This window comes from Lucilia cuprina, chromosome 4, assembly GCF_022045245.1.
Source record: "Lucilia cuprina isolate Lc7/37 chromosome 4, ASM2204524v1, whole genome shotgun sequence".
NCBI lineage: Eukaryota > Metazoa > Arthropoda > Insecta > Diptera > Calliphoridae > Lucilia > Lucilia cuprina.
This window is the reverse complement of record NC_060952.1, coordinates 1,898,168-1,924,848: the sequence shown is the minus strand read 5'-3', so window position 1 is coordinate 1,924,848 and position 26,681 is coordinate 1,898,168. Positions and strand designations below refer to the sequence as shown.

General features: G+C 29.1%; 2 protein-coding genes across 4 annotated transcripts in view; both read right to left on the bottom strand.

Annotated features, from left to right (window-relative positions):
- LOC111690485 (M-phase inducer phosphatase) overlaps positions 1-18,718 on the bottom strand; it is a 163,463-nt gene extending 144,745 nt beyond the window's left edge. For both annotated transcript variants that reach the window (XM_046949179.1, XM_023452971.2), the window contains exons 1-2: positions 18,587-18,718; positions 17,487-18,483 (exon numbers count right to left, since the gene is read on the bottom strand). In XM_046949179.1, the coding sequence (XP_046805135.1) occupies positions 17,487-17,970 (484 nt within the window). In that variant the 5' untranslated portion in view covers positions 17,971-18,483; positions 18,587-18,718. The remainder of the gene's footprint in view (positions 1-17,486; positions 18,484-18,586) is intronic.
- Positions 18,719-21,291: 2,573 nt separating this feature from the next.
- Positions 21,292-22,568, bottom strand: LOC111690602 (parkin coregulated gene protein homolog). Of its 2 annotated transcripts, none has more exons than XM_046949668.1 (5): positions 22,393-22,568; positions 22,261-22,331; positions 22,003-22,191; positions 21,749-21,939; positions 21,292-21,589 (listed from the first exon to the last, which is right to left on the bottom strand). In XM_046949668.1, exons 1-5 carry the CDS (start codon positions 22,468-22,470, stop codon positions 21,411-21,413), a joined length of 708 nt encoding a protein of 235 aa, XP_046805624.1. In that variant the 5' UTR covers positions 22,471-22,568; the 3' UTR covers positions 21,292-21,410. The 2 variants fall into 2 exon arrangements, with proteins under 2 accessions (XP_046805624.1, XP_023308876.2); XM_023453108.2 differs by having other exon boundaries at positions 21,292-21,688; positions 22,393-22,567.
- Between the last annotated feature and the right edge of the window lie 4,113 nt (positions 22,569-26,681).

The following is a 26,681-nucleotide window of genomic DNA, read 5'->3' as shown; positions in this document are numbered from 1 at the left end:
AAAATAATTAAATGATTAGAATATACATGTTTTACGAATATAAAAAAACATAATACATTGTGTTTGATTTTTGCTTTGCTTTTTTCTCGCAGTGTAATTCACTTACTAACAACTTTTTATGATAAAAAAGCTTTCAAAATCTTAGCAATATTTCAAAATTACTTATTTACTAGATAACAATCAGAACCAGTAAAAAGCGTAAATAATGTAAAAAGATTTTCCAAACATTTTTCTTTTTAGCGTTTTTAACCTTTGAACCCACACTAATGTTTTGTTTATACCAAAGGAAATCCTTCTAAATCCATCTAATTTTTAACTTATTTTCTATTTACATTATGGTCCTTAGAAAACAAGTTAAGTTGGATCATTAACAAGTTTGGATGCTGTATTTATCAGTCTGTTTTTTATTAGTTTTTTCATTAAATTTTGTTGTTTAAAAGGTCACTGATCATACAACAACATTTTAATGAATGTTGGGTTGGCTGGGTAAATTTATGCGCTTAAACAACTTTTGTTTTTGGGTTGTTTTTAGTGATTTTTTTATGTGTTTCTGCTGTATTTAAATTCAAATTTCAAAACTCATTTGTAAAGTACGCGCGCGCGGCAAAATCTTTTTCCCTCCTCTTTTTTCTTATATGTTAAGGAATAAAAAGTCTGCCTTTTTTGTTATAAAATATTCCTTTTCTTTTAAAAGAAAAACAGGTTTTATTTCTAAAGCAACAAATGATTTTTTTCAATTAAAGTTTAAGAAATAGACAAAATTGGCGGATGCTTAGTAGGGCATTAGAAAATTCCACACTATAATAACCTGCCAAAGATGTTTGACCTGTTTTTTATCAAAGATACAATATAATTACTTCAACAGCTGATTAGAAATTTTAGGAAATTTTGATAAAACTTTGTATACTAAAGATTTGTCACTTCAGGTTTCACAATAAATAATATAAACCTACGGAAGTTAGTATTCTAGTGGCCTCCTGTAGTAGTCTTCTAGTCTGGTAGGTCGATTTCCACCATAGGCACTGGTTAAGGAGAGCACAACAGGCCCGATAGAGGCCTATGTGTATTTTTCGTATTTGATCCTCATTTTAAATTAACTTGGGATCGATTACTACACCGGTAAAGGAGGGCACAATAAGAAAATTCCTTTGGATTTGATGTGACTTACATATTGTTATCAAACTAACTAACTACATAAAGAAAAGTCCTTGCAGGATTACAACCATATGGAAACGCCAAATAGAGGACGAGTTATAGGATTTCGGAGTCTAATGCAACGAAATTAAAGTGATGTTGTGTTTTCTTTAAAAAAAAAAATGTTTTAACTAAATACCATCAAGAGTCGTCTTCCTCTAAGTCCAAAACTTCTCTCTCGATAATTTAAAGTTACAAATGTTGCAAAATTAAGTAAAATTAAACTTACAATGTTTGCCAATTTTTTTAAATATAAAGTAACAATCTTTAAGATTATTTAACCCTTTTATTTTTTAAATCAATCGAAACGGAAATAAAAACCATTTGAAAAGCTACTTTAATTTGAAGTGCAAGTTAGTTGTAATATGCAGAACAAATGTCCTCAATAATTGTGTAATTTTTGCAGACAAAAGCTACTTCAAAAGTTATTACTTTTATGAAAAAGAAAATAATAATTTAACAACAATAATAAAATAGAAGTCACCAACACCGGCTCACTTTTGTTTTTGTAGTTTTTGAGCGCACTTTTTTGGCATCTGCCACCTAATGAAAAAATCTAAAGACGACGGCTGATATGGTTTTTGTATTGCTGCCACTGTTTTTTGTTTCTTGTGTTGCAAATGCCATTACTGTGATTTTCCCCCAACCATTTTTTGAAGTCTCAAAAAAAAAAAAACAATGTCGAAGATGATGACGAAGAAATGATATTGTACACAACAACACCCTACTCTATGTATGAGTTTTGTATGCTCGTCTATGCTACCCTACCACCGTAATTCGCCTTAAGGTCTTTGAAAAGCAAACGAACAAAAAACATTAAATAAAAAAGAATAATTTGTCGTGAACAGAGTATTAAGAGTATAAAATCGTTTAGCAGGGTGTATGGATTTCGACAAGCTGATAGATGTTTGATATAAAAATTCTTAGAATGCCAGTTTTATGTATATAGTATATAGAAGGAACTTAACATGTTCCATATTATAGAAAGTAAACTTCTTTAAAAATGTCTTTAAAATTTCATAATTGTGAACATTTTAAACAAAACTATTTTTTGATTTTGCTGACAATTTTTTGTCAGATGTGCGATTTTAATGCACGTGACAATTAAACCAAGATTTAAGATTTTCTTACAATCGCCGGAACTGATAATCTACTTGTTGATAGCAATTTTTCATTGCCAGTGCCTTGTCATCACATGGCCAGTTCTGCCAACGTTGGAAGATCTGAGAACCATATATTTTTTTGTTTCAATTTCACTTTCATTCAAAAAATACAAAAATACTGAAAATAAACCATTCCTACTCAATACGAATAATGTCGTACGTTGTACGAATACTTCGTTGTTTCACACCACTGACGAATAAAAAGTTAAATGAAAGAATTCATTCTTTTATATCGTTTATTCATAGTTTCCTTGATTTCTCCACCATGTCACTGCAGTCTTCAACATATTTTTATACTACTGCACCCATTAAGAAAGGAACTACCAACAAATCTTAAAAAAAGTGATTTAAAGAATGAAAAAGGAAAAATACATAAGAAAGGAAGGAAACTAAATAAACATGTATGTATAAAGAAACGAAAATATTGTATTAACAAAAAACAACCAGCAAAGCCTGAACAACCAGAATATTACCTTTTTGCAATATGTATACATTCATACAAGTCATTATTTTTTTAACATTTCATTTTTATTTTTCTTTTCAGAAAATAGCGGAGAAAAAGAAGAATCATATGCCAAGGGGAGTTGAATACAAAGAACAGAAGAAGTGCAAAAAAACTGCATAGATTGGCTGAATTGATTTGATTTGAAATGGGTGCTGCAGGAGGCAAAATACATTAAATGTGGCTGTATATTTTCCTTCAAGTTTAAGGAACAACAACTAGAAAAGACAACCAACCGTATTAATAAGCCCTAATATGAAAAGAAAAAATAACGTATTATAGATTATATTTTGCCAATCAATATGTTTAGCTATAATACAATATAAAATTCCCTTAAGTCGTTTATAAGGCCGCTTTTAACAGAACTTGACTTAAGCATCTGCTGGTTTTAATTTGACATTTGGTTTAGTAGGCAAAACCTCAATATCATTAGGTGTCCATTGTTGGCAACAATGGTAAAGTCAAAGACAAAGTTAATTTATTTGTTTATTCTTTGTATTCCTCTAAACAAATGTATCCTTTCTTTCTCATCTCTTTTCTTAATCAAAGATCTCTGATTGACCACTTAGTAGAGGTACTACAGGCGATCTTAGTTGCATCTAAAGAAAAAACAAAAATAGTGACTTTTCATTTCTTCAATTATTGCAGCTTTACCACCTTTTGTAGCGTGCAGCAACAGCCATACGACATTTGCTACTTAGTCCTTCTCAATATTTTACCGAAAATATGTAGGTGTTAAAGGACAATATTTTTCTTTTCATTGTCATTATTTCCTCATTTTTCTTATTGTATCGTAGTGTCAATGTGCATTATTGTATGAAGTTTTTGTTTTGTAATTTGCGGATGGCACGCGTCCTAACATCCTTATTTCATAAATACACACATACTCTAACTTAACCAAACTAATTGGCAAATGCATATGTGTGCGCCTAGGTGAGTTAGTGTATACATACACTCGCACACAGCAACTCCAACACAATGTTACAATAATGATCAGTGTAAGCAGTATCACCTGGTTCTGATTACTTAGTTTTGTCTTGTGTCTTACAAATTTAACATTATTTCTAATTTCTATTGCATCCTGTTCAATTGTTGATCGTTGTGGCAATATGTCACGCCTTTTGTTTGTTGCAACACTGTAAATATATGTTTCAGCAAATATTGGCTTAACTAGCAGCTGATTAAGAATTTGTGATTATTAGGTCAATAATCATCTTTTTTTAAAAACAGTTTTTAATTAAGTATTTTATTTTTATTTTTTCATTTGACGCAAATATGTACATTTATCGTTGTTTGTTGGCTTAAAGTTCATCAAAGTTTTTTTAGCTTTACAAAATATATCCCCAAAGAAAAGTATTGAAAGAGGCCAAATGTTAATAGAAATTGGTGTAACTAGAACATTGATAATAAATAACTTGCAAACCTTCTTGGCGTATGTATTGACTGCTCAAATTGTGAAAGAGTTGTTTAAAACGAAATATATTGTTCTTTATGAAAGCTTGGTGCTTTGTCCTTTTTACGATTTATCCTATGACTGCATTACAACAGTTGAAATCGATCGAGCCAGTTTAGTAACATTTTAACATGTAATTTTACATTTTTAACGGTCAACATAAAAAAACAAGCGAAATTTAATTTTTTTTCATTAAATCATTAAATTGTGGTCAACCGCGACCTTTTTTATGTTCCTGCAGTTGAAAAACAACATTTAATTTAATAACATTTATGATGAGCCCTTCTTAAGTATGTAATCTGATAATTTTGTTTATTTTAAAGTTGCATTACAACCACTATGAATTAGACAAATTTAAATCATAAAAAAATTATAATAAAAATAAACAAAAATTTCAGGAATTAATACGCCAACGGACAATTGAACAAATTGCAGTTGTAAAGAGTGACCAAAAGGGAAAACGAGTGAAACTTAAAGAAAACAAAAGAAATCATAAAAAAATATTCTAGTTATTTTAATAACAATGAAAACACTTTAAAATATGCAACGATACAGTATTCTTTTTTATTAACTGACCACTGGTCAACCAGAACAAATAGGATTTTAAGGCAAAAATCAAACAACGAATCCTTTCGCAATGGTTTACTAATAAAAACTGTAATAAAAGTCAGGTTATCTGCTCTACTCTGTTGCAGGCAATTTAATCGCTTTTTTGTAACGATAAAAGGTTACAAAAACAACAACTCAAGCAAGTTATTTGAATATAAAAAAGCAATAAACTACCATTGATATATTTTCTTTTTTTGTTAGAAATTAAATTCCATTAATTCAAGTTCAGTTGACCATGCTTAAGTCAAGCGAATATTAAAAGGATTTTCGTAAAAGTAAATGTTTGTTTTAGTATTAGAAAAACAAGCAGAACAAGGAAAAAACTTTATTACAGGATTTGATACCTTGACCACACCGAAAAAACAAAAACAACAACAACAATCTGTTTACTTTAGCATGAACGATGAAATTCGGGTGTTAAAATGTAAATGTAGGAAAACGATTGCAGCACTGATCAAACACAGGCTGTGATCAAAAAAAGGTCAAACTTGACCACTCGACGTGACTTTATTAAATTACCGAAACAATAAAACCCTTATAAAAGAAAATAAAAATAAATAATCACACACATGCAGAGATTACGTAAAGAACAAGAAATAGGAAAAACTTGACCGTTGGTCATTTCACAATGTTTGAAGGACATTATCTTGCATTTAGAAATTAGGAAAAACAATAGAATTTAATAATCCGTTGATACAACAACGCTATGCAAATGAATTTCAAATACTTGAACTTAAGATTGGAAAATATAATCAGTCCATGTATTTTTTGTTTGAGAGTAATGGTGATCGTGGTGGTGCTGTTAAGCAATAATATTCTTAAGGTTCACAACCCTTTTCCCAAAGACTTCTAATATTGTGTTGTGTTATCGCGGACAACGCTCTATTTATGACATGTAATGAAGACAAATAAATGATTTAGATCGTAGTTTAGGCTGCGTAAAAAAATGCATATTCGTTACATATGATATTCTTGAGATTGTAAGGGAATACGTTTTTGCTATTGTTATTGTAATACTTATGTAAAATATGTATCTGAGGAGCTTTCAAAAATTTCACGCCTAAAATGTATCAAAACAAGAAACATTCATAAGGGTCACCATCATAAAATCTCCGCGGGGCAGAGAGGTTTTACATTAAAGATAAATTTTAAATACTCGTAATATCCAAATGACTAGCAAGCGTAACACAAGCAAAATTTCCAACAAAAATATTCCCAAACTCTATTCAGAAAATTAAATTGCATTGAAGCGCACAATTTTTTACAAAGAATAAATAAAAGAAACCAAATATACAAAAACTATATTGATAAAGGGTCAACCGACATTTTTTAAGAAAATCCTTTTATAGCACAAAAAATAAACTATTCTCTAACATTGTGTTAAATTTAAGAAAATACCACAAAATGAATCTTGTGAAGTCGATTGTGGTTACTGTTTTTAGTTGTGAAAGCACTAGAACAAAACTAAAGGGGTTAATATCCTTTTAGGTAATACGCTTCTTAAAGAAACTGCGCAATTCCTTGTATTAGTGCAATTGCAAAAGAATCAATAGTTTTCGATACGAAAAATTTAGTAGCAAATATTTGATTTATTACAAAAAAAAGATCGCTGCTATACATAAAGTGTAGTGAGAGTGTTTAATGCAATTAGTCGTTTATTTAGAGAATGCCACTGCGATTATGGTTTTGTCGCATGATTTATGTGAGACTTTTTTTAGATTTCTTTCCTTTGTAAACTTTATGTTGCACAAAAACCTTTATTTAGGAATTGTTTTTTTTTTTTTTTTTTTTTTTGAAAAGTTTGCCACCTAAGGTTTATTAATTAGATGCTAAAATTATATTCAACACCTTTTAATAAATCAACAATAACAATCATAATAATGCAAATATCAAGGGGCGTAGCCGTAGATGGCTGGTTGACAAAAGATCCATAAATTGGAAATAAATCAATTGAAAACAAAAAAATAAAAAATTGGGAACGAATGCATTTTATACTTGAGCTCATGCAAAAAATTTAGTTCGTTTAAGAAGGAAGCTTCTGTAAAAGAAGGTAATATCGAAATATTAATAAAATGCATTTTAAAGAAAGGGAATAACTTATAGTTGTGTTGATTTTATTGGAAAGTACTTAAGGGGCTAAGAAATTTATAATTTTTAACACTTCTAAGCATGTTGCTATTTTAAACTTTTATATTAATAGTTCTATTGTACATTTTTTCAGAAAATTTAAAGATAAAGAACATTATCTATTTAATGACACTTCAACCAGGACCAATAATGAGTAATCGGGAAAAACTCCCTGGGGAAAATTGCTCATAATTAGCTTGCATATCGTTTAAATAATAAAGATTTTATTTTTTTTTGAAAAGTAGTTAAATCGCAATTTTTCACTATCTGTAAATAACGAATCGGTTGTATATAAAAAAATCATTATCACCTTTGATTGTAGTAGATTAGATCACAGTAAGAAAAAATCTTAAAACTTCATCTGTGATTTTACGATTGTAAAACTATTGTTAACGAAACGTTACTACAATATAAACACTATTTATATTGTAGTATAAACAATAATGCCTGTTTTTCATAGTATAATTTAAACAAATTTTAAAGCAAAAGGAAGAAGTTTTTACAACTTAACAATAGTTTTGACAGTTGTCAATTTCTACCGCCACACATTTCTTTTTACACCCATTTTTTTGACAACAGCCGTTGTAGTATTTTCCCTTTCTAAACTATAATTACCATAAATTTTGATAAAAAAATAGAAGAGTTTTTTCTATTGTAATTTTTATTACATGTTTTTTTTCTATTTCATTACAAGGAAACCTCGAAATTTGGCGCGTGCTAACGCCAACACTTTTAAAAACATCTTGAAGAAAACGCAGCCGCTGTTTTTTACATTAATTTGTTCTCTTTCTCTCTATTATTTTCAAACTCATTAACGGCAATGCCACCGTTTGCGCTTGTTATATCAGTTGAAGAAATGAGAGGGTGCGCATATAAATTTGACATATTTTCACCCTCATTTTAACGATAATCAACATTTGGATCTAGTAATTAAAAATTTCTAAGACGTTTACATTAGAAAACGTAAAGAAAAGCCAGAAAGAAAAAACTCCCTCTAAGTCTGGTTGGAAACTATCACCACTATTACATACAATCATACATCTTAGAGGAGTTGGTTGAACTATTTCTAACAGCAACTAGGGAACAAAAGAAAGTCTTATAGCATGTGCTACGTCAACTATTATTTATTTTATCAAATTATTTTGCTGCATGCAGCAGTTACAACTGCCCCGAAAATGTACTAATACACACACAGATGCATATAAAACATCCACCCTGATTGTGGTACGTAACTATGCGCCAATGTTTTCTTGCAACAGTCAATAGAAAAAAAATCAAACGAAGAATAAAAGTGCAAACTGCAGTCATAACGTCACTTTAACATTAATTTCTATTCATTATGACACCTATGCCTCGATCAACTGTGATGATTTGTAATATAAATCTCATTTTGTTTAAATTTATTCTATAGATTCTGTTTACGAGTCTACGATAGACGAAAGTATCAGGGTTCATCGATATATGTATATGTATTTATATAGGATATAGATATACAGTTCTTTCTGAACAGGATTAGGAGCATGTTGATTGTGGCTGACGAAACGCAAGTTAAAAATTGGACTTTGCCCGAGAAAAGTTTTTCAATGGTTCTTAAGGGAAGATGAAAAATATGTGGTTCCAGATTTTTACCAGTATAAAATATTAACAGAAATCGAAGCCTAATAATATATATAATTCTGAATCAATGCATACTCTTTAGTCAGGCAAAGGATCATCGATATAAGTAAATGAGACAATATAGATTTAGGCAAGGTAGAATTTGATTACTACTACATCAAAGAGGCTATTTAGAATTCAAATTTATTAATTCAAATTAAACCAGGGACAAGTGTAAATATTCGTATATGCGATGTGGCGTTAAGGAGATTTCATTATACGGAAAACAATCTTAAGTACGATTTCTTTTCTTTTTATTCATTATTATTATTTTACTTTGTTGTATTTATTATTGTTTTTGTTTCTTTGTGGCATGTGTGTCTGTCCGTGTGTGTGTGAGTTAGTTTCTTGGTTGAAGCTGAGGGCTGTGCAGTTTCGAACTGTTCATTGACTTTAAAGTAGAGATTGTAATTTTTTGGAGGGATTTTAGGAAAGCAAATGTTAGTTTAGAAGAGAATGTTGATGTTTTGTGTGGCTGATTCTGCCAAGATATTGCAAAATATCCAGGTGTCAACGACACATTACAACACCGGTCATATAAGTAAAAACCGTGTAAGTAAGTGGTAGCAGTAGTACGAGGCAAAAATATTCATTGTCTAGCTGTCAAGATGGAATAGGATGCATTTGTTTTGCTTTCATTCTTATTGCGTAATAATTTCTTATATTTTGTTTTTGTAAAATTTGTTGGCTCCTAGAGCGTTTTACAACAAAAACTAAATCGGAAATAATTGCATTTTTGTGACAATAATACTCATTATTGATTTTCTTTTCTAGTTGCTGCAACTGCTGCAGTTGATTCTTTCTTTATTTTTATTTTTTTTTTTGTTGGCGTTTAAGATTAATTTTTTATAATTTCAGACAGTTGCGCTGATTATGGTTAGGAGACTTTTGCAACAAGCACGAGTTATTTATTTTTGAGCAAATGTTTACTTTAAGGAAACCGGCCGGGTGTTTGTAAAAAAAAAAGAAAAAAAAAATGAAAAATTGAAAGGGTGTGTGTTTATTAATCAAGTAAACACAAATCTTACAGATAGTAAAAGTTATCAATGAAACTCTAGGACAAAATACGTTCTAAGTTATTGGAAATTAAATTAAAAAAAAGTTTCTCAAATTTCACTTTTTCATAAATTGTTGTTCTTTCTTGTAGCGTTAAATAAATGATTCACCACACCCAGGTTTAAACTTTTAAATGAAATAAAATTAAATTTACAAATCACCCTTCAAATAAAATTGATGATATGATGATATTACTATTTCACTTTTTTCGTATTGTTTATACTTTTGCCATCTTCTTCCCATAAGACAATGGGAAAATCTGTTTTCTTTTTTTTTAACTTCGAACTTACAGTGAGGTGTTTGTTGTTGGGCTGTTGTGAGATGCTGTGAAAACCCATCCCATTTGAAGATCATCATTATTTTCATTATCAGCGGATAAAATTTTTAGAAAAACATTATATCATCAAATTAAAGTATTTGCAAAGTTGTTTTTTCTTTTAGTTAATGGAAGCTGTTCCGTTTTGGATTTTTCATTTTCTCAAGGGATGCTTTGGAAGCAGATGTTAAAGAAATTATTGAAATGTTCGTTCGTTTTTTAATATTTATTTGAGTTGGGGACTAATGCCTATTAAAAAAAATTAGAAAGTTAGTTTAGATCTTTATAATCTAGGAAGTTGTGGATAGCATAAAGGAAGGAGTTGGCAATTGAGATTGTAACATAATAACAAGATGCACAAGATAGAGTAACGAATTTGCAGATGAATTGGACAGACAGTGTTCGGATTTAAATCCTGCACAGTAGTTTGGATTGTACGGTTTCTAAGGCTTTAAAGAATCGATATATTTTTTTTATTTATTCGATATCAAAAATATGAATTAAGTTTTTAACTTTTTCTCAGTGAATAAGACGATGCAAAGCTAATTGTTTTCTAGAATAGGTAAAATTACTTCCCTCGATTTATAAGAGATTGCTCTATTTCCTATATTTTAAGATCACTTTATACGCAAAGCTTTCAGAAATACCAGATGACAGCATCATGTGTCAATAATTCAACCAGAAGTATTTTCTGTCACTTACAATGTATGTATGTATTTTTAAGTAGAAAGTAATTTTTGGAAATAACTATATTGATTGTTGTTTTTACAAAAAAGAGGACAAATTTTTTACGAAAATTTTATTTATAAAGCTTTAATTAAAGTTTAGGAATTGAAATAATTTAAAGAGAATTTATTGTAAAAATAATATTATAAAACTATCAAATATAAAATTTGCTCTAGTAATCATTAAGATATGTACATACCAGATCCTTCTAAAGGTATTTTTACTTAAACAAAACAAATTCAATATTATACATATTATGCTTTCCCTGCAACCACAAAATGCGAGTATTTAAAAATGTTTTGGTCTAGTGATTTTATTAAAATTCATGTACTCGTTACTACTTGAAGTCAAAGTTCCCTTAATTTCTTCTTAAACCGAGCAAAATACATGCAACAACAAAAACTGAGCGCTAAAAGAATGAAATTAAATAAATTGTTGAGTAGCGCGGAAAACAATGAAACACAATGAAGAAATAACACTCCTACTTCTACATACATCTACTACTTACATTCTATCAATTGCATATAACTTTTTTACAAGGAGCAATGGACAACAAATAAATGCACTCACATTCATTCACACTCATACAAAATTTATTGTTAGACATCAAAGCCGACAATCTTATAGAAACAATGGAAATGACCCTTCAAATACAACTTTAAATACATACATATACAAAATTATAGTTTATAAAGAAAACTGAAAAAAGTCAGCGCTTTAGAAAACGGAAATAAGAAAAAATATCATTAAAAAAACAAAAACATTCCACATGACTGCTTTCTAAGAGACAGACAAAGACAAGATCGATTGAATTGTAGGTAATTTTAAGTAAAAGATAATAAATAAATCAAGTGCTTGAAAATCTAATCAAGTGAAAGCACACAATTATAAGATGAAATTTTCCTGCAAAAACAGTATCGAAAACCACGATAAATTTTTGCAAAACATAATCTAAAGTTTCTAAATAAACATTAAAGATTTTTAGAAAATTTATAAGATCTTTTTCTCCCCTATTGTAAAAGCAAAAATATATATTTTATAAGTTTTTCTACTTTTGAAAAAAGCAAAAGAAACAATAAGTCAGCAGGAGTTAGTTTTTTTCGACGACAACTTCACACTTTTAAGGAAAGAAAAGCAATAAGTTATTAGATTTTAAAAGTAATTGACTTTTCTTATAAACTCAATAACAGATGCCTCAAAGAAATCAATCTCAAAAATATGTTTATGTAGAAAAATTTAAAATAATTGATTTTAAGCACGTTCTATGGAATTTTTCAGTAAAAAGTTCTTTAATCAATCGTATTTATTTGAATTTGTAATTTTTGAAACTAGTTCTAGAGAAGTCTTAGAAGCATGTTTATAGCAAAATAACTCATTCATTGAAACTCCATAGAATTAAAAATGTTTAAAGTAAAAATTTAAAATAATATTTATACCAAAGAAATAATTTTTTAAACTTCTGTCTTTTAAGTCAAATGCAAACTATCCCCCGCTGTAATATTGAAAACCACTAAATGTCAAATTGATTTCTTTTGCAATAACAAAAGCAGTAAAAATCAAAGATTTCTTTTTCTTCTTTTTTTCTGAATCTTGTTGTCAGAACTCAGTTTATGTTTTATCCATGTGCCTTTAACTCGTGTTTCGCCATAAGAGTACGAATATTTTGCTTAAAATGCATTCGAGTGTATGGAGATGTCAACGTCTTTGGTTTGTGATGCAACACAGCACACTAGGCGATCAGCGGATGTGTATGTCAATTTAGAGATTTTTTTATGCTAAAAAGAAATCACCGAATGAAACTTAATAAAACACTGGGTCTGAGGCACCCTTTCGTTACACAGTTTTCGGGTAAATGAAAATAGGGAAGAAAGTCCTTATAAGAAAACTACGTTTCGTTTTGTGTTAATACGTTGTCCAGCTGTGTAATATATACACATACCTACTCACACACATGCCAGCACGCACTGTATGAAATGTATCAAAAAGGAGTTTTGTATAGAAATTGACTTTGAATGTGGTCTTTGCTTAAAGGATTGTTTAAACTCTACATTGTATGATTTCTATGGATTTCTAATAAATATCATTCAAATGTACTTCTATGGTATATGGAAATTCAAATACCTGCTGATTTTATTCAGTCATAAAGGAGTCAATGTAATAAAAGCATTCTAGTGACATTTTTTAATTAAGGGTTCATTTTATATTGACCCTAAATTTAATGTTAAACGCGTGCTAAATTTATATTTTTAATAGGATGCTGAAATTATACTGAATACTAATTAATAATTCAAAAATTATTTTCAATATTTTTTTTAATAGCACTAGTTGATTACTTTTATAATAAAGTATATTATATTATATAAATTCTCATTTAATAATATGAAATCTTCAAAACGTATGATTTAAAAGAATGAAAAAGTACCCAATAGTCCTCTTACCCCCATATCACAAACCTAAAGGTTAAATTGACAGTTTTCATACAAAAAATATTATAATCGGCAAAATAACTTTCAGTTAAACGATAATCGTAGGTAGAGTTAACGGGGCTTACAGTTTCTTATTCAGTCAGATCCCGACATGTTCAATATTATAGTACCATTTGCGGGACGAAAAAGTACCAAAGTACCATTTAAGAATTTCGTTAATATTGAGTTTTTGCTTCATACTATAGAATATACAAAAAGTACAAGGTTTACATGGACACACAGACGGACGGACGGACAGAATCAATATTTTTGGGTGTTACAAAACGCATAATACCCTCCCCACTATAGTGGTCTAGGGTATAACTAAGTCAATTTTGTGTGAGTAAATTAATAATTATTTTCCAATTTTATAAAAAGAGCCAATGAGTTTGAATAAAACTATATTTCCGGTTTTCCCCATTTTGGCCCCTTTTTCCTCCCCATAAAATACTAAACGTTTTGTTGAACAATGCAGTTTTCTCCCCTTTGAATCCAAAAGGACCGTATTCTAAAAAGTACGAAACAATTATCTGATAATATTGAGAGATATATCCATATACATATTTACAAAAATCTTAATATGGTCATTAGTTAAGAAGTTATTAAAGGCCAAAAAAGGTGCCAAGATCACCTTTGCACGAATTTCGAAAAAGTACGATACACCCATCTGCTTTTTTTAGAGTATATCAAGATAAAGATAATTAGGAAAACCGGTTTTATCTGTTCTTTTCCCTTTTTTCCAAAAATCACTCCTTAGTGGATCTAAATTATCAAAAATGCATCCAATGTAAAAATTTCATGATTCTACGTTCAGCTGTTGGGGCTACGCGATGGTGAATAACTCAGTCAGTAACGCAACAGAGCTAGTCCGAAACACTTCCAAGAGTTTTGGAAAAAGTATAAATTCAGAATAAAATGTGAATAATATTTCGAAATTCATCATTTTTTAATTAAAAACAAAAATATCAAAAAATAACTAAAAATCAGGCCAAAAAGAGAGAAATTTGATTAATAGTGGGTTAATGAAGATCTAAATGTTTCCAAAACAGGTGCATGCAACCAAAAACCAATTCTCATTCTCAAATATTTTTTCAGCACTACTGAAGGAAAATGATAAAAACCACATCATCTGAAAATTTTCACGTATAGGAAAAAAATATAAATTGTTAATTAACCACTGGCCATAACCCTTTGGAAAAAAATATATATTTCATTCCATGAGCAACTTAAAAAATAAACCTCTTAAATTATCATTTGAATCTTGTATTATAATTCCATTCAAAGACATTTAGCAGTAGCGCACTCTGTTGGCATTAGTTGTTGAAACATATAGAAGTTTAAAGTTTGAGAGGAATTGTATGAGGCTCAGCAATTTGCTTTGGTTGTTGAAACAACTAAAGTTTGAGAATACTTGGTATTAGTAATAGTCTTAGCAAGGTCAAAAACCTTTGGCCTACTGGACAGGGTGTTAAAACTATAATGAATATTTAAAAATAGGGGTTGGTTGTTACTTATTTACAAAATAAAGTTGAAAAAGAGTGTGCATACTTAAATAATTTAATTTATGATTTACAAAATTACACAGGAATTGAAATCTGAAATAAAATTTTTAGTAAAAACATTTGCCAAATATACCAAAGATTTTTTCCTAAACATGGTTCCCAAATGGTGGTCCGCGAAAGCCGTGTTGGTCTTAGGGGGTCCGCGGAGACGTACGAAAAAATTTAAAGAAAAAACAATATTTCAGCATTTTTGTTGTAAAAATATTGATAATATCTCAACATTTTTCAATTCGTAAAAAGCAGTATTACTATTTCAATAATCCCAGATTTTTAGGGAATTCTGATAATATGTAACAAAGTATTATGTAATATTTGTAGTCAATTGACTTTGCAAATATTGGAATGTTACGATGAGAATTTTGTTTTTTCGGTTACTCATCAAATTTATTGTACCACTTTTACTAAACTAAAAGTTTGTATTTCAGACTGATAATGATTTGCTGCACAATTAAATAATGGATATTTGTATCCCGGAAGTTAGGCCAGATTTAAGTTTGTCAAACTAACATTTGAAAATCTATAGAGTTTTGTGACTAATAGTCACGACACAGTTTCTTGCAAAGAGTACAAATGATATTTTAAGCTGATTTTGCATGAAAAGAAAGAGAAAATTAGAGTTTTTACGATAAAATCAAACAACATCTTGACATTTCATCAAAAAAGTAATTTTATCTGTAAAACCATGCAATTGAAAACTCTCTGAAATATTAAATATTCTCAATGTACGGGAATATTTAGTAGATGTTCATATATACTTCTATTTGAACTGGGGATTTATGGACAATGTAGCTCTATAGAAGAAACACAATATCAAAATATGGGGCTTCACGAAATTAAATAAATTCCTGCGAGCAGAACTAGAACATAATTTTTATCTAGTTTCAGAATTTGTATAAATTTTTTATCCTAAGGTATGTAGGTTAAAATTAAAATTCGAAATTAAGTTCGAAATTTTTTAAGTTTAAAATAATCTATGAAATTGTGTTAAAGCTTTACAATGTTAGTTTGTGTTTTTCAAGACAAATAAAACATATAATTGAATTTTGAATCAGTGAGTAAAAAAATCAAAATTAAGTTCTAATAATCTTTGGACTATAATAATAAATTATTTACAATTTATTAAAATAAAAAACTTTACAATAGTACACTTTTCACGTGCAGTTTCAAGTAGTCCAAAGTCTAAACTTCCCAATTTGCCACTATCGGAATTAGTTATAAGAAAGCGTTAGAGAACATATACACATTATTTAAGATTAGGGCTAATTTTGAGAAATAATTAAAGAATTAAAATTAGCTAAATTATAATTAGGAAACATACTTCTAGCTTTCAAAAAATATTGAAATATTTTTTTAAAAAGGACTACAAAATTCTAAACATAAGTTCGAAGAGATTCAAATTTGATTTTTAATTCAGTGTCCGAATAGGCTAAATTTGATATTAATGAATATCACTGAGTTTATGTTTAAAAGTTTCCTACGATCTTTTTTAAATGTTAAAAAAAATCTTGGAACATGAGGTTATAAATTACAATTTAATAGATAAGAAAAAATACGATAGTAAGTATATTTTTCACTACTTTTTGACATAAAAATACTGCAGTTTTTTCTGCGACATATAGAATGTTTTATATTCAAAAGTCGTCCATATTCTAATGCATAAATTAGTATATTGGCAAATAAATCACCTCTATTTTGCATTTCGATTAGGTTTACGCATTCATTTACGATCGAAAAAGGTAGGCAAATTTAAAAAATATTAATGGACTTATTTAATTTAATTTTTAAAAGCTTTGGAAAGCAAATTCACATTCAACCCTGAAGGAAATGAAGCGATAATCTCTTAATATTAGTAGTACTAATACTAGAACACAAATTGGGTTAGAGTTTATATGGAAAAATACTAGTACTAGGAGTAGTTAAAATAAAACTTTATAGCAAATAGTTGTGAAGTGATTTTCACTTAAAATTCTGCAGAAGGATTGCAAAAGAGCAAAACCACCATTTATGATGACTTTTAATGAATATTAGAACTAGTATCAAAGTGTACTAGTTTAAGTATAGAACTAATGGCACTAGTAATTTTTCAAACACACTCAATGCTAATTTGAGCATTAAATGGTATAGGAAATTTGGGAACTAGTTTGGTACTAGTTCCACTTCCTGCATGGAAATTTGTTTTAAAAACTTTTGATAGATGATCATAAATAGGAACATAAGAATTAAATCTATGAATTAAGTGTTTTGTGAAGTATCTATCTATCTATCTATCTATCTATCTATCTATCTATCTATCTATCTATCTATCTATCTATCTATCTATCTATCTATCTATCTATCTATCTATCTATCTATCTATCTTTCTATCTATCTATCTATCTATCTATCTATCTATCTATCTATCTATCTATCTATCTATCTATTTATCTATCTATCTATCTATCTATCTATCTATCTATCTATCTATCTATCTATCTATCTATCTATCTATCTATCTATCTATCTATCTATCTATCTATCTATCTATCTATCTATCTATCTATCTATCTATCTATCTATCTATCTATCTATCTATCTATCTATCTATCTATCTATCTATCTATCTATCTATCTATCTATGCAAAATATAAATTAATTTAATTAAAAGCAAATTAACTCACCCTCGTTATAAAGTTGCGACTCTGTTGAAAATAGCTTTGGCCGACCACTCGAGCGAAAACGTTTAATAGGCGTTGTGCCATCGTCAAAACCGTGGTCGACCTCGATTTGTGATTCCACCATACTATGATCAGAATTTAAGGATGTTTCATTTAAATTCATCGAAATCTCCGTGATGGGCGATAAAATGCCATGATGATTATTATGTATTTCTTGAAAACGTGACTCATTTTGAAATATGCGTTTGGGACGCAACATGGCTCCTACATTGACGGGTGATTCAAAGCAAGAATCATCTAGAGCAGAATTACCCAAACTTTTAAAACGTTTCGTTTGAGCATTATCAAGCATAAACTCTTCGCTTTCGCCAGACAAGGATGATTCATCTGGTTCCAAATAACGATCCGAGATGCGTTTAAGTGATTTCCATTCTTCTGTTTTGGGAACATGTATGCTTGATGAAGGCGTTAAAGCTGCCGATTCCATAGTATTTGTTAAGAGAACACAAATAAATAAACTAACACACAACGCGACAATGAAATTTTTACTTAAAAACGTACACACAACTAACGACACAGAATTAGTTTTTTAGGATTCAAATTAAAAACATAAAACGTAACGCGAAATAATAAATGATAAATTAAAATAAATACAAATATAAAATAAACAATCACTGGGTTTAAACGTTAAAAAAAATTTACAAAAATATACAAAATTCTTGGACGTGCTGTTAGAGTTCGAGGTGTCAAGGGCTATGATAAACCCTTTTATTGTTAAATAATTACTAAATGAAACATTTTTACTTGCAAGAATAACTGTTTGTTAAGCGTAGGATATTCAACGGAATATTTTTCTTAGAACACGGATTTCTTTCTTTTTTTATTTTTAACGTGTAGATTTTTACTTTATTTAACGCTTCTAAGCAAGTGTTTCTTGTTTTTTAAGGTTATGCGATTTGCGATCTTCTTGTGCGGCTAAAGAACTGGAAATGTCAGTTGTCTGTAAATAAAAAAAAAAAATACAATGAATGAAATAGAAAATTGAAAATTGATACAAGTGACAAAAGAAAATATGTTAACTGATTACAGGGAAAGTTACATACACATTTATTATTGCAAAAACAAAAGTTCTTTTAGCACAAATCCAATTAATTTATAGGGATAAATGTAAAAAAATCGCAAAATTTCCTTTTTTTACTTCGATCAAGAATATTTTTTCTTAACAGCTGATGCGCGAAGTTGAAGAATGAAGAAAAAAAGTAAAGAAAAAAGTGATAATTTACAGTTATTTTTTTTTATAGAAAAACAAATGTCATTGTTTTTAAACACAGAGTGGTATATGAAAAGTAGTAGGTTTTTCATCATCTATTACAATTAACATTGAAAGTTAAATAAATGAAATAATTTGAATATTTGGTTTTCGATTTTTAAGAGAAAATTTAGTTTAAACTTATCAGGTCGGTAGTGTGGGGGTATTATGTGTTTATGTCGATGTTTGTAATACCCAAAAATATTGTTACTACACCCTTAGGATATCAATCAGCTCAGACTCTCCGCCCGCCCGTCCGTCTGTATGATCATGTAAAGTTTGTGTGCACACTACAGGTTGCAATTTTCAAAATATTTTTTTTAAATGTGGCGCATAATCCTTATTTGGCCCAAGTACGAACGCTATTAAAAATGGTTGAAATCGAATTTTGCTTTGCCCTCATACAACCGTACCCTCTGAATAGGGCTTTTAATATTCTAATATGTTAACAAAAATCGACAAAACATAGTTTTAAAGAAGTTTAAGTGACATTGCCAATTTTTGTAACGATTGGGTCTCATTTGACCCTAGCTTCCATACTTCAAGGTTACAATTCACTTATAAACACTGAAAGAACGATTAAATTGTACTTAAATAACCTTAAAGTAGAAGTAAATAACCTTAAAGTAGAAGTAAAAAAATATTTACTAAATTTCATTTAGTAAATATTTTTTTACCCCTATAGGGGTAAAAAAATATTTTTTTTGACAAAAATAAGTAAAAATATTAAGTATAAAATACTTACAGGTGTAGAGTATCATATAGTCGGCCATTCTCGACTATACATTCATAATTTTTTGTTTCTTTAAATTTACTCAAACACTGCAAATTTGTAATAGAAATAAACGCTTGTTGTCTTTTGACGTTTTCTTAAGCAAGCGTTTTTCTATTTCACTAACAGTTGTTCATACTGTTTGTGGTTCAGTATCATATTGGAAATTAGCGGGAACGGAAATAAAATTAATACGTTTATGGTTTCTCTTAATTTTGTGTGTGAAAATGCATTAAAATTTATTAAAAAGTTAATAAACCTTTAATTAAATAAGTGATACCTATGTGGCAAGTCTTTTCTAAATAATTAATAATTTGCAAATGTGTTAAAAAGCCACTCAAGTAATTGGCCACCATGTGGCAGTAGTGTTGTGTCAAAAGAAATGCAAGTTGTTTCAGTTGTATTAGAATATGTTTTTTTTTTTTTAATAAAATGCAACAAATGTTAAAAGAGAAATAAACGTTTTTTATTTGTTTTTATATTAAAAAATCAAAATTGCAAATAAATGGCCTGTTTATTAATCTCGAAAAGTTTTAACATAAATCATATGCTTCTTCTTATTCTTCTTTAGTGTGTGTTTCATTCTTTTGTTTTGTTCGCCGCTGTTGCAATAAAAAAATGTAAACAAAATCAATTTGAAGCAAATTAATATTTGGAACAAAATTTATGCTGGGATTAAGAAGGTATGTATGATTTTGTAATCAATATTAAAATCAAAGCAAATTCTTAAAGTGCTTGTGGTAAAGTGTATTTCTAAAAACAGCTTATATACATAATATAATAAAATAGACAAGTCTACCGTTATTTTTTATAGACTTCTTGTCCAAAGATTTTTTCGTATTAAAAAAATCTTCAGTCGTAATTCAGGTCTGAGTTGGGGAACAACTCTCGCGTCATCGCGATTATTTCTTAAACGCGTTCAGGCTTGTGTTTGTTGCCTGGCTTTCGACAGTTTTGCGTCTCGCTCGCACTGGTGTAATGTATAACTTCATATAACTGTTCAAAGTTATATGTTGTCTACATTAACCTCGTGCTTTCGTATTACCTCAAGTGAGGTTATGTTTTATTGGTGGAGACCATAGAATACTCAAACGTTTTTAACTGGTGGAGACCATAAAATACTCACGATATAACCTGGTGGAGACCATAAAATACTCACGATATAACCTGGTGGAGACCATTTAAACTCAAATATATACTGGTGGAGACCATTAATACTTTTGATGAAATCAAGTCCGGATGCTCCAACTTCCTATATGAAGGTATAGGTCGGTTGGTGGGGTTTTCTCTGGACAAACGTGTGATAACCTGGCAATATGAGTGCTTGATGCACCGCCATCCTAATCAAAACCCAAAAAAAAAAAAAAAAAAAATCTTAAAAAATATGAACATGGAACCCTGATGAAATTTAAACCGTTATTAATACTCTCCGAATTTTTAATACTCTCCGTATTTATAAAGAATATGATCAGATCTTGTTCCAATTGGAAATGGTTCTATTCATATACATATGAGTCCATATACTCGATAAACTAGTATAAAATAAATATTTTTTAGTATTCATAGAGCGGTTCCTAAACTAGTCCATAGACTGTATACTATAGCAATAATCTAAGTATACTAGGCAATAATCTAAAATAAAATTTCGAACGCATTTCTTTATTATAAATTTTGTTCTTTAAACATCTCTCGAAATTCCACTTTAAATAAGCTTATTTATATTTATATACACATTTTAACGAAAAAAAATTCATTTTCCATGAACTGATAGCTTTATTTTCAATCATTAATTTTAACACAGATACATTTTTAAATTGAAATTATCTGGATATTTCAGAATCCATTCTTAAGTATTTTTAGTATCATTCACCTTTACAGGTGGATTTTCACATCGTGGATAGACACTGCTCTCATAGGTTGGTACCATATATTTAATATTAATAAACGCATTTGGGCCACCACAATGTTCTAAAATATTTAAGGTGTCCTCGATAACATCTCCTATGCGACAATCACGATCAGGATCTATAAAATTACCCAGATTAACATTAATATTTTTGTACAAGTTACAAACAGCCAATAGCTGGCGATAATAGGGCACCAAAGCTTGACCTACACAGGGTCCTAATTAAAAGGAAACAAATAGAAATTATTTGTATATTATTGTTAATTATTTGTACCCACCTACTAAAACCATTAATTGTAGAACTTTTAAGGCACCAATTATGATTTTCTTGTCTCTAGTATTAAAAGCTCTTTTCAAAGGTAAAATAAGTTTAGGCAGTACGGGCAATACTTTTTGAGGAGCTTTTAATATTAAGTCCATAGCGCCATATTGAGCCAATTTACGTATTTCTACATCATTATCGGATAAACTGTTCAAATCGAAATGATTAAAACTGAAGTCGCTTTTGTAAGAAATTTTTAGTTTTACTTACCCATCTACAAATATGGGTAAATAATAACAATAGTCTAAATTCTGAGGCGGACAATACCATTTTAGGGGAAATTCTTTAGTATTTTTCTTGCGTAACAATTTACCCGAGAAAGTCACCGGTATGTCTCCACGTTTCCAGTAAATCTTGAAGAAGGTATCCTTTGCAGGACGTTTCTTAAATAGTTCTATTCTAAAAAGAAATTATTTAATTTAATTATTTAAATTTACCAAATACATAATTGCTTGATAATCTGTATACTTTTTGGGTGGCGCTACCATGGTGTTGTCTTGTAAAGCTTGATATGTAAAGGCCGGTACAATACGTTTGGGCTAAAAAAGGAGCTTGTTTTATAGATACTATTAATTTTTGTTGAATTTTCGATTAATTTACCTTTTTGGAACGCATAAACAATAATTCACGGCATTGTTTTCCAGTCAATTGCTGAATATTTGCTACATCTGTTACCATTTTTTCGTAATTGTAAAATTTACACAAAAATATTACTGAAATAAGACCAAAATTATAAAAGTATAATATTTTTTTTATTAATCAAATCGATAGTTTTATAATTTACAAATGATTAATGTCAATTAATCTTTTTACACCCTACAAAGCGTAATTTTAAAATTTGGCAAAGTTTGTATAGGAGTGATGTTTTTATGATCAATTAAGTGGACTAATATATTTCCATTAACTTTTCAGCATATAAAAAATGCGCTAAATTTCTTACACTTCATTTCGTAGAAAGATACATATACAATAATATATTTTAATTAATTAGCAAACTGTCAAGTTTAAAAAATCTCTATCTTCTGCCCTCACCCTCATTACCTATCATAAAGTTAATTTTTTGTAATAAGTCTTTAATTTAATTACAAAGAATAAAAAAATGTTTCTTAATATCACTGAAGACTTAATATAACATTAATGTCATTAAATTATTTAACATTGTTTTAGAAACTGTGTTCATCTGCCACAAGTGTATGTAACTTCATTAAACAAATAATACCGACTAATTTAAAAGTTAATTCTTCTTCATTTTTTTCTGTTTTCCTCCAAAAACAAAAATCTCAAATTACTTAAACCAACAACAATAAAAACTTCAAGTTTTATGGGTTTGAGAGTTATTGTGTGTGTTCTTGAAACCCAAAAAATATATATGGGTAATTTCGTGTCTAGTGCCGAATTCAAAAAATCGATTTGGATGAAATTTGCAATTTCGATAGTAGGCTAGACACTAATTTTCAGCTCTATCGGTCAATAACTGGCGGAATTAGAGGGGATAAAAAGTTGTACATTTTGGTCATACAAGGTTTTATACAAATGAGCAAAAATTGTCCTAAGGACTATGAATATCTATTTTTTCACTGTTTTCAAAACAAAAACTTTAATATTTTTTCAAATGGATCAATATTTTTACTTTATTTTCCCTTATTTTTTAAATGGACTATTGTGTTGAACCTGAAGTGGTGACTTAGTGGGATGCACGTCATTCAACTAAATCGGAAGACATCAAATTTAAAAGTTGGCTCACTTGACACGAAATTACCCATATGGAATTATTTTTGTTGGTCACATATTGTCGACGACGTCATATTGTCTGAGGTAATTAGGAGACATCATCAGGAACAACAACGAATAGAACGAAAATTACACAACCTAAAATTTCATTAAAAGTTCACTTTTAACTTGTTTCAATCTGTTTGAATCTTCTTACATACATATACATATGTATGTAAGTACATTTATATGAGAAGGAGATTGTAATGATGGGTGTGTGTGTGCATATAAGTATGTTTAGGTGTAACATGAGGTTTGTATCTTTGAGTGCTTTAATAATGTACATAATAATCAGGAAGATGATGATAATGATGACGCTGCTGCTGATGACAATGATGGACGATGAGAGTTTTATATGAGTAAACAAACGGACGTACATATTAACGAAAAGGTATGAATTTTATCTAAGTATTACTTTTGTCGTTGTTCTTGTTTGTGTATACGTTTTAGCTTCAGTAGACTATCTAGAGCTAGCACAATAACTGTTATTATGTTAAATGTCTGTCTGTCTTACAAATGTTAAACTAACCTGCTTGTCCGTATGTATATATGTACATATGTATATTCAACCACCTTCACCAATGTATGTTAAAATACAAAAGTATGTATGTGTGTGTGTGTGTATTTGTAACTGTGTGTATGTGTCATTTGTCATTTGGCCGGTTATTTGTTTGATAAAAGTAACGGAGTAGTGCGAGATTACCAAAGTGTCATTAATATTTATGAAGTATTAAGCACAAAGTTGTAAATAAAATTTACTAATACAAATAACAGGCAACGTCAACAACATCAAAAGCAAATACTTCATACAAATACTACTAAAACCTAAATATGTAACTGTGTGTATGTGTCAACAGTGTTTATAAACAAATTCAAGAGAATGAGACGATAAAAGCTAGTGTTTGCATACGTTGGCGTATGAGTAATATTATACATAAAACAAATACATAAATAATAAATTTTTATTACTCATACGTAACTCCAACCATCTAAACAAAATATTGGAAATGTAATTATGATTAAAGAGAAAACTTAGATTAGATTTAAAATAAAATGAAAAAATAAATTTTAAACAAATCACATTATGAATAGTGAGAACTTGTACTAGTTATATGGCGAGCAGCAACTAATGCTCATCATTATTATTTGTCTAACAAATTGAAAGTGTTAAAAATCACGTTGCACTTACACGCACATACACATTTCTACTACCATTTGCCAAATGGACTTAGAGTGTTGTTTGCCTGCTTATTTTTTTTGTTTGTTTGTATCTTTTGACATAAATCAAGAAAGGATAAAAGAGAAATCCATTTGCTCTGTAGTACAAATGCTATATAGTGGTCAGGATTGTAATAACTCTGATTAAAATTCGCTTTTCTATTTATTTGATTTAAGTTTGATGCACTCAAAGAAAATGGTGTGTAAATTTTGGATAATATAAAGAGTCAACACGTTTACATTTTATTCTATTTCAAGATTTCAACACGTCAACACGTTTACGTTTTATTCTATTTCAAGATTTAGATTTAACTTATTTATTTAAAAAAATAGTTTCAACATTTTTTTTTAAAAAGCTTTTGCCTTATTGGTAAAAAGCGTGCCTTTTTACGAAACATTTTTAAAAACACTTGTTGCGTGAATATATATAATAAATATTTTGTAAAAAAGCATTGACTTTAATTTAAATCAAACAATACATTTACTACATATTTTAATATGACTCCTTCTAGTTCACTGTGTATTAGTACAAAATGATATGTGCTAATATGTTTTTCATAAAGCTTTCATGTAAAAATATATTTCACAAAAGATCAATTTTAACTTTAAAAATATGTATCTTCATTTCGAAACGGTCAATATTATGTATTTTTTTCAGTGCATAAAACTGTTGTAATAATGGTAGTAGTCATCGCTGTTACAATTGTCAGCAAATGTGTGGTTTTACTGCCAAAATGTAATTGAGTGATTTGACAAAAAATAGGGAATTTTATTTTGATGCTACTGGTTGTCTAAACTCTAACACAGTCTGGATTCAAAAGACCAGCAAATACTGTAAACCGCATCAGTAGCACTTAAATTGTTTGTGTAAACATTTATACAACACCATGGAACGACCATCATTTCTTTTCTACCGTTTTTTTTTCTAACGAAATCAAGATGAAATATCTTGAAAAAATACACTACTCGAAATAATGCGTATGTATTAGTATAGAAAATTGCATTTATTTGTGTTTTAAATCATTTTGTTACAGCCATCAACATAGACGATGAATGTACAAATGGAGTTGTCAATTCGCTTACAACTTTCATATGGATAGAAGATACAAATTTTGAAAAGCAATTTCGTTTATAAGAGGTTTTACAATTTTGAAGTAGCATTAACAGGATTTCTTAACACAGCGAATTAAAGTGTTAATAATATTAGTACATATTTGCAAAGTTGAACTTGCAAGTAAAGTATAATTTATAGAAATACTTAAAGCCATTCTTACATATTTGTTTGTGTTTTTAAAATGAGTCATTATAACATTTTTTTTAATTCCCCTACTCAGTATGTATGCATCTCCTTTTGTTAAATTATTTAATTTACATATAATTTATGTTTATTGTCAATTTATTGATTAAGTTTTGTAATTATTTTTAATATTATAAATCTATTTTTTAACATTCTTTGTAATTATTATATGCTTTATGTTTTAAAATCTGTAAAGAAATTTGGCAGCAACAAAAGAGATAAATACACATAAAAATAACTGAGAAATTATGCAATGCGCTACACCAGTTATAAAAATAACACGAATCTTGAATCCTATATACTTAAGCCATTTATTGTTGAATAAAATTGTAGACATATAAGTCATATCTTGAAGGTGGCTTTGTAAAGGCGCAAATCAGGATTATCTAGGCTAGTATAGAACTTTTTTTGTAGCTTTTTGTACTTAGAAGCCCTATTAGTGGGGTTCAGTTGTATGGACAGATGGACGGACATAGCTAAATCTTCGAAAATTATTCTAAGCCGATTGGTATCCTTTAAGGTGGGTAAAGCACGGATATTATTGTGTGTTACAAACATCAGCACAAACCCAATATACCCACTAAAGTGGTGTGGTATAATAAAC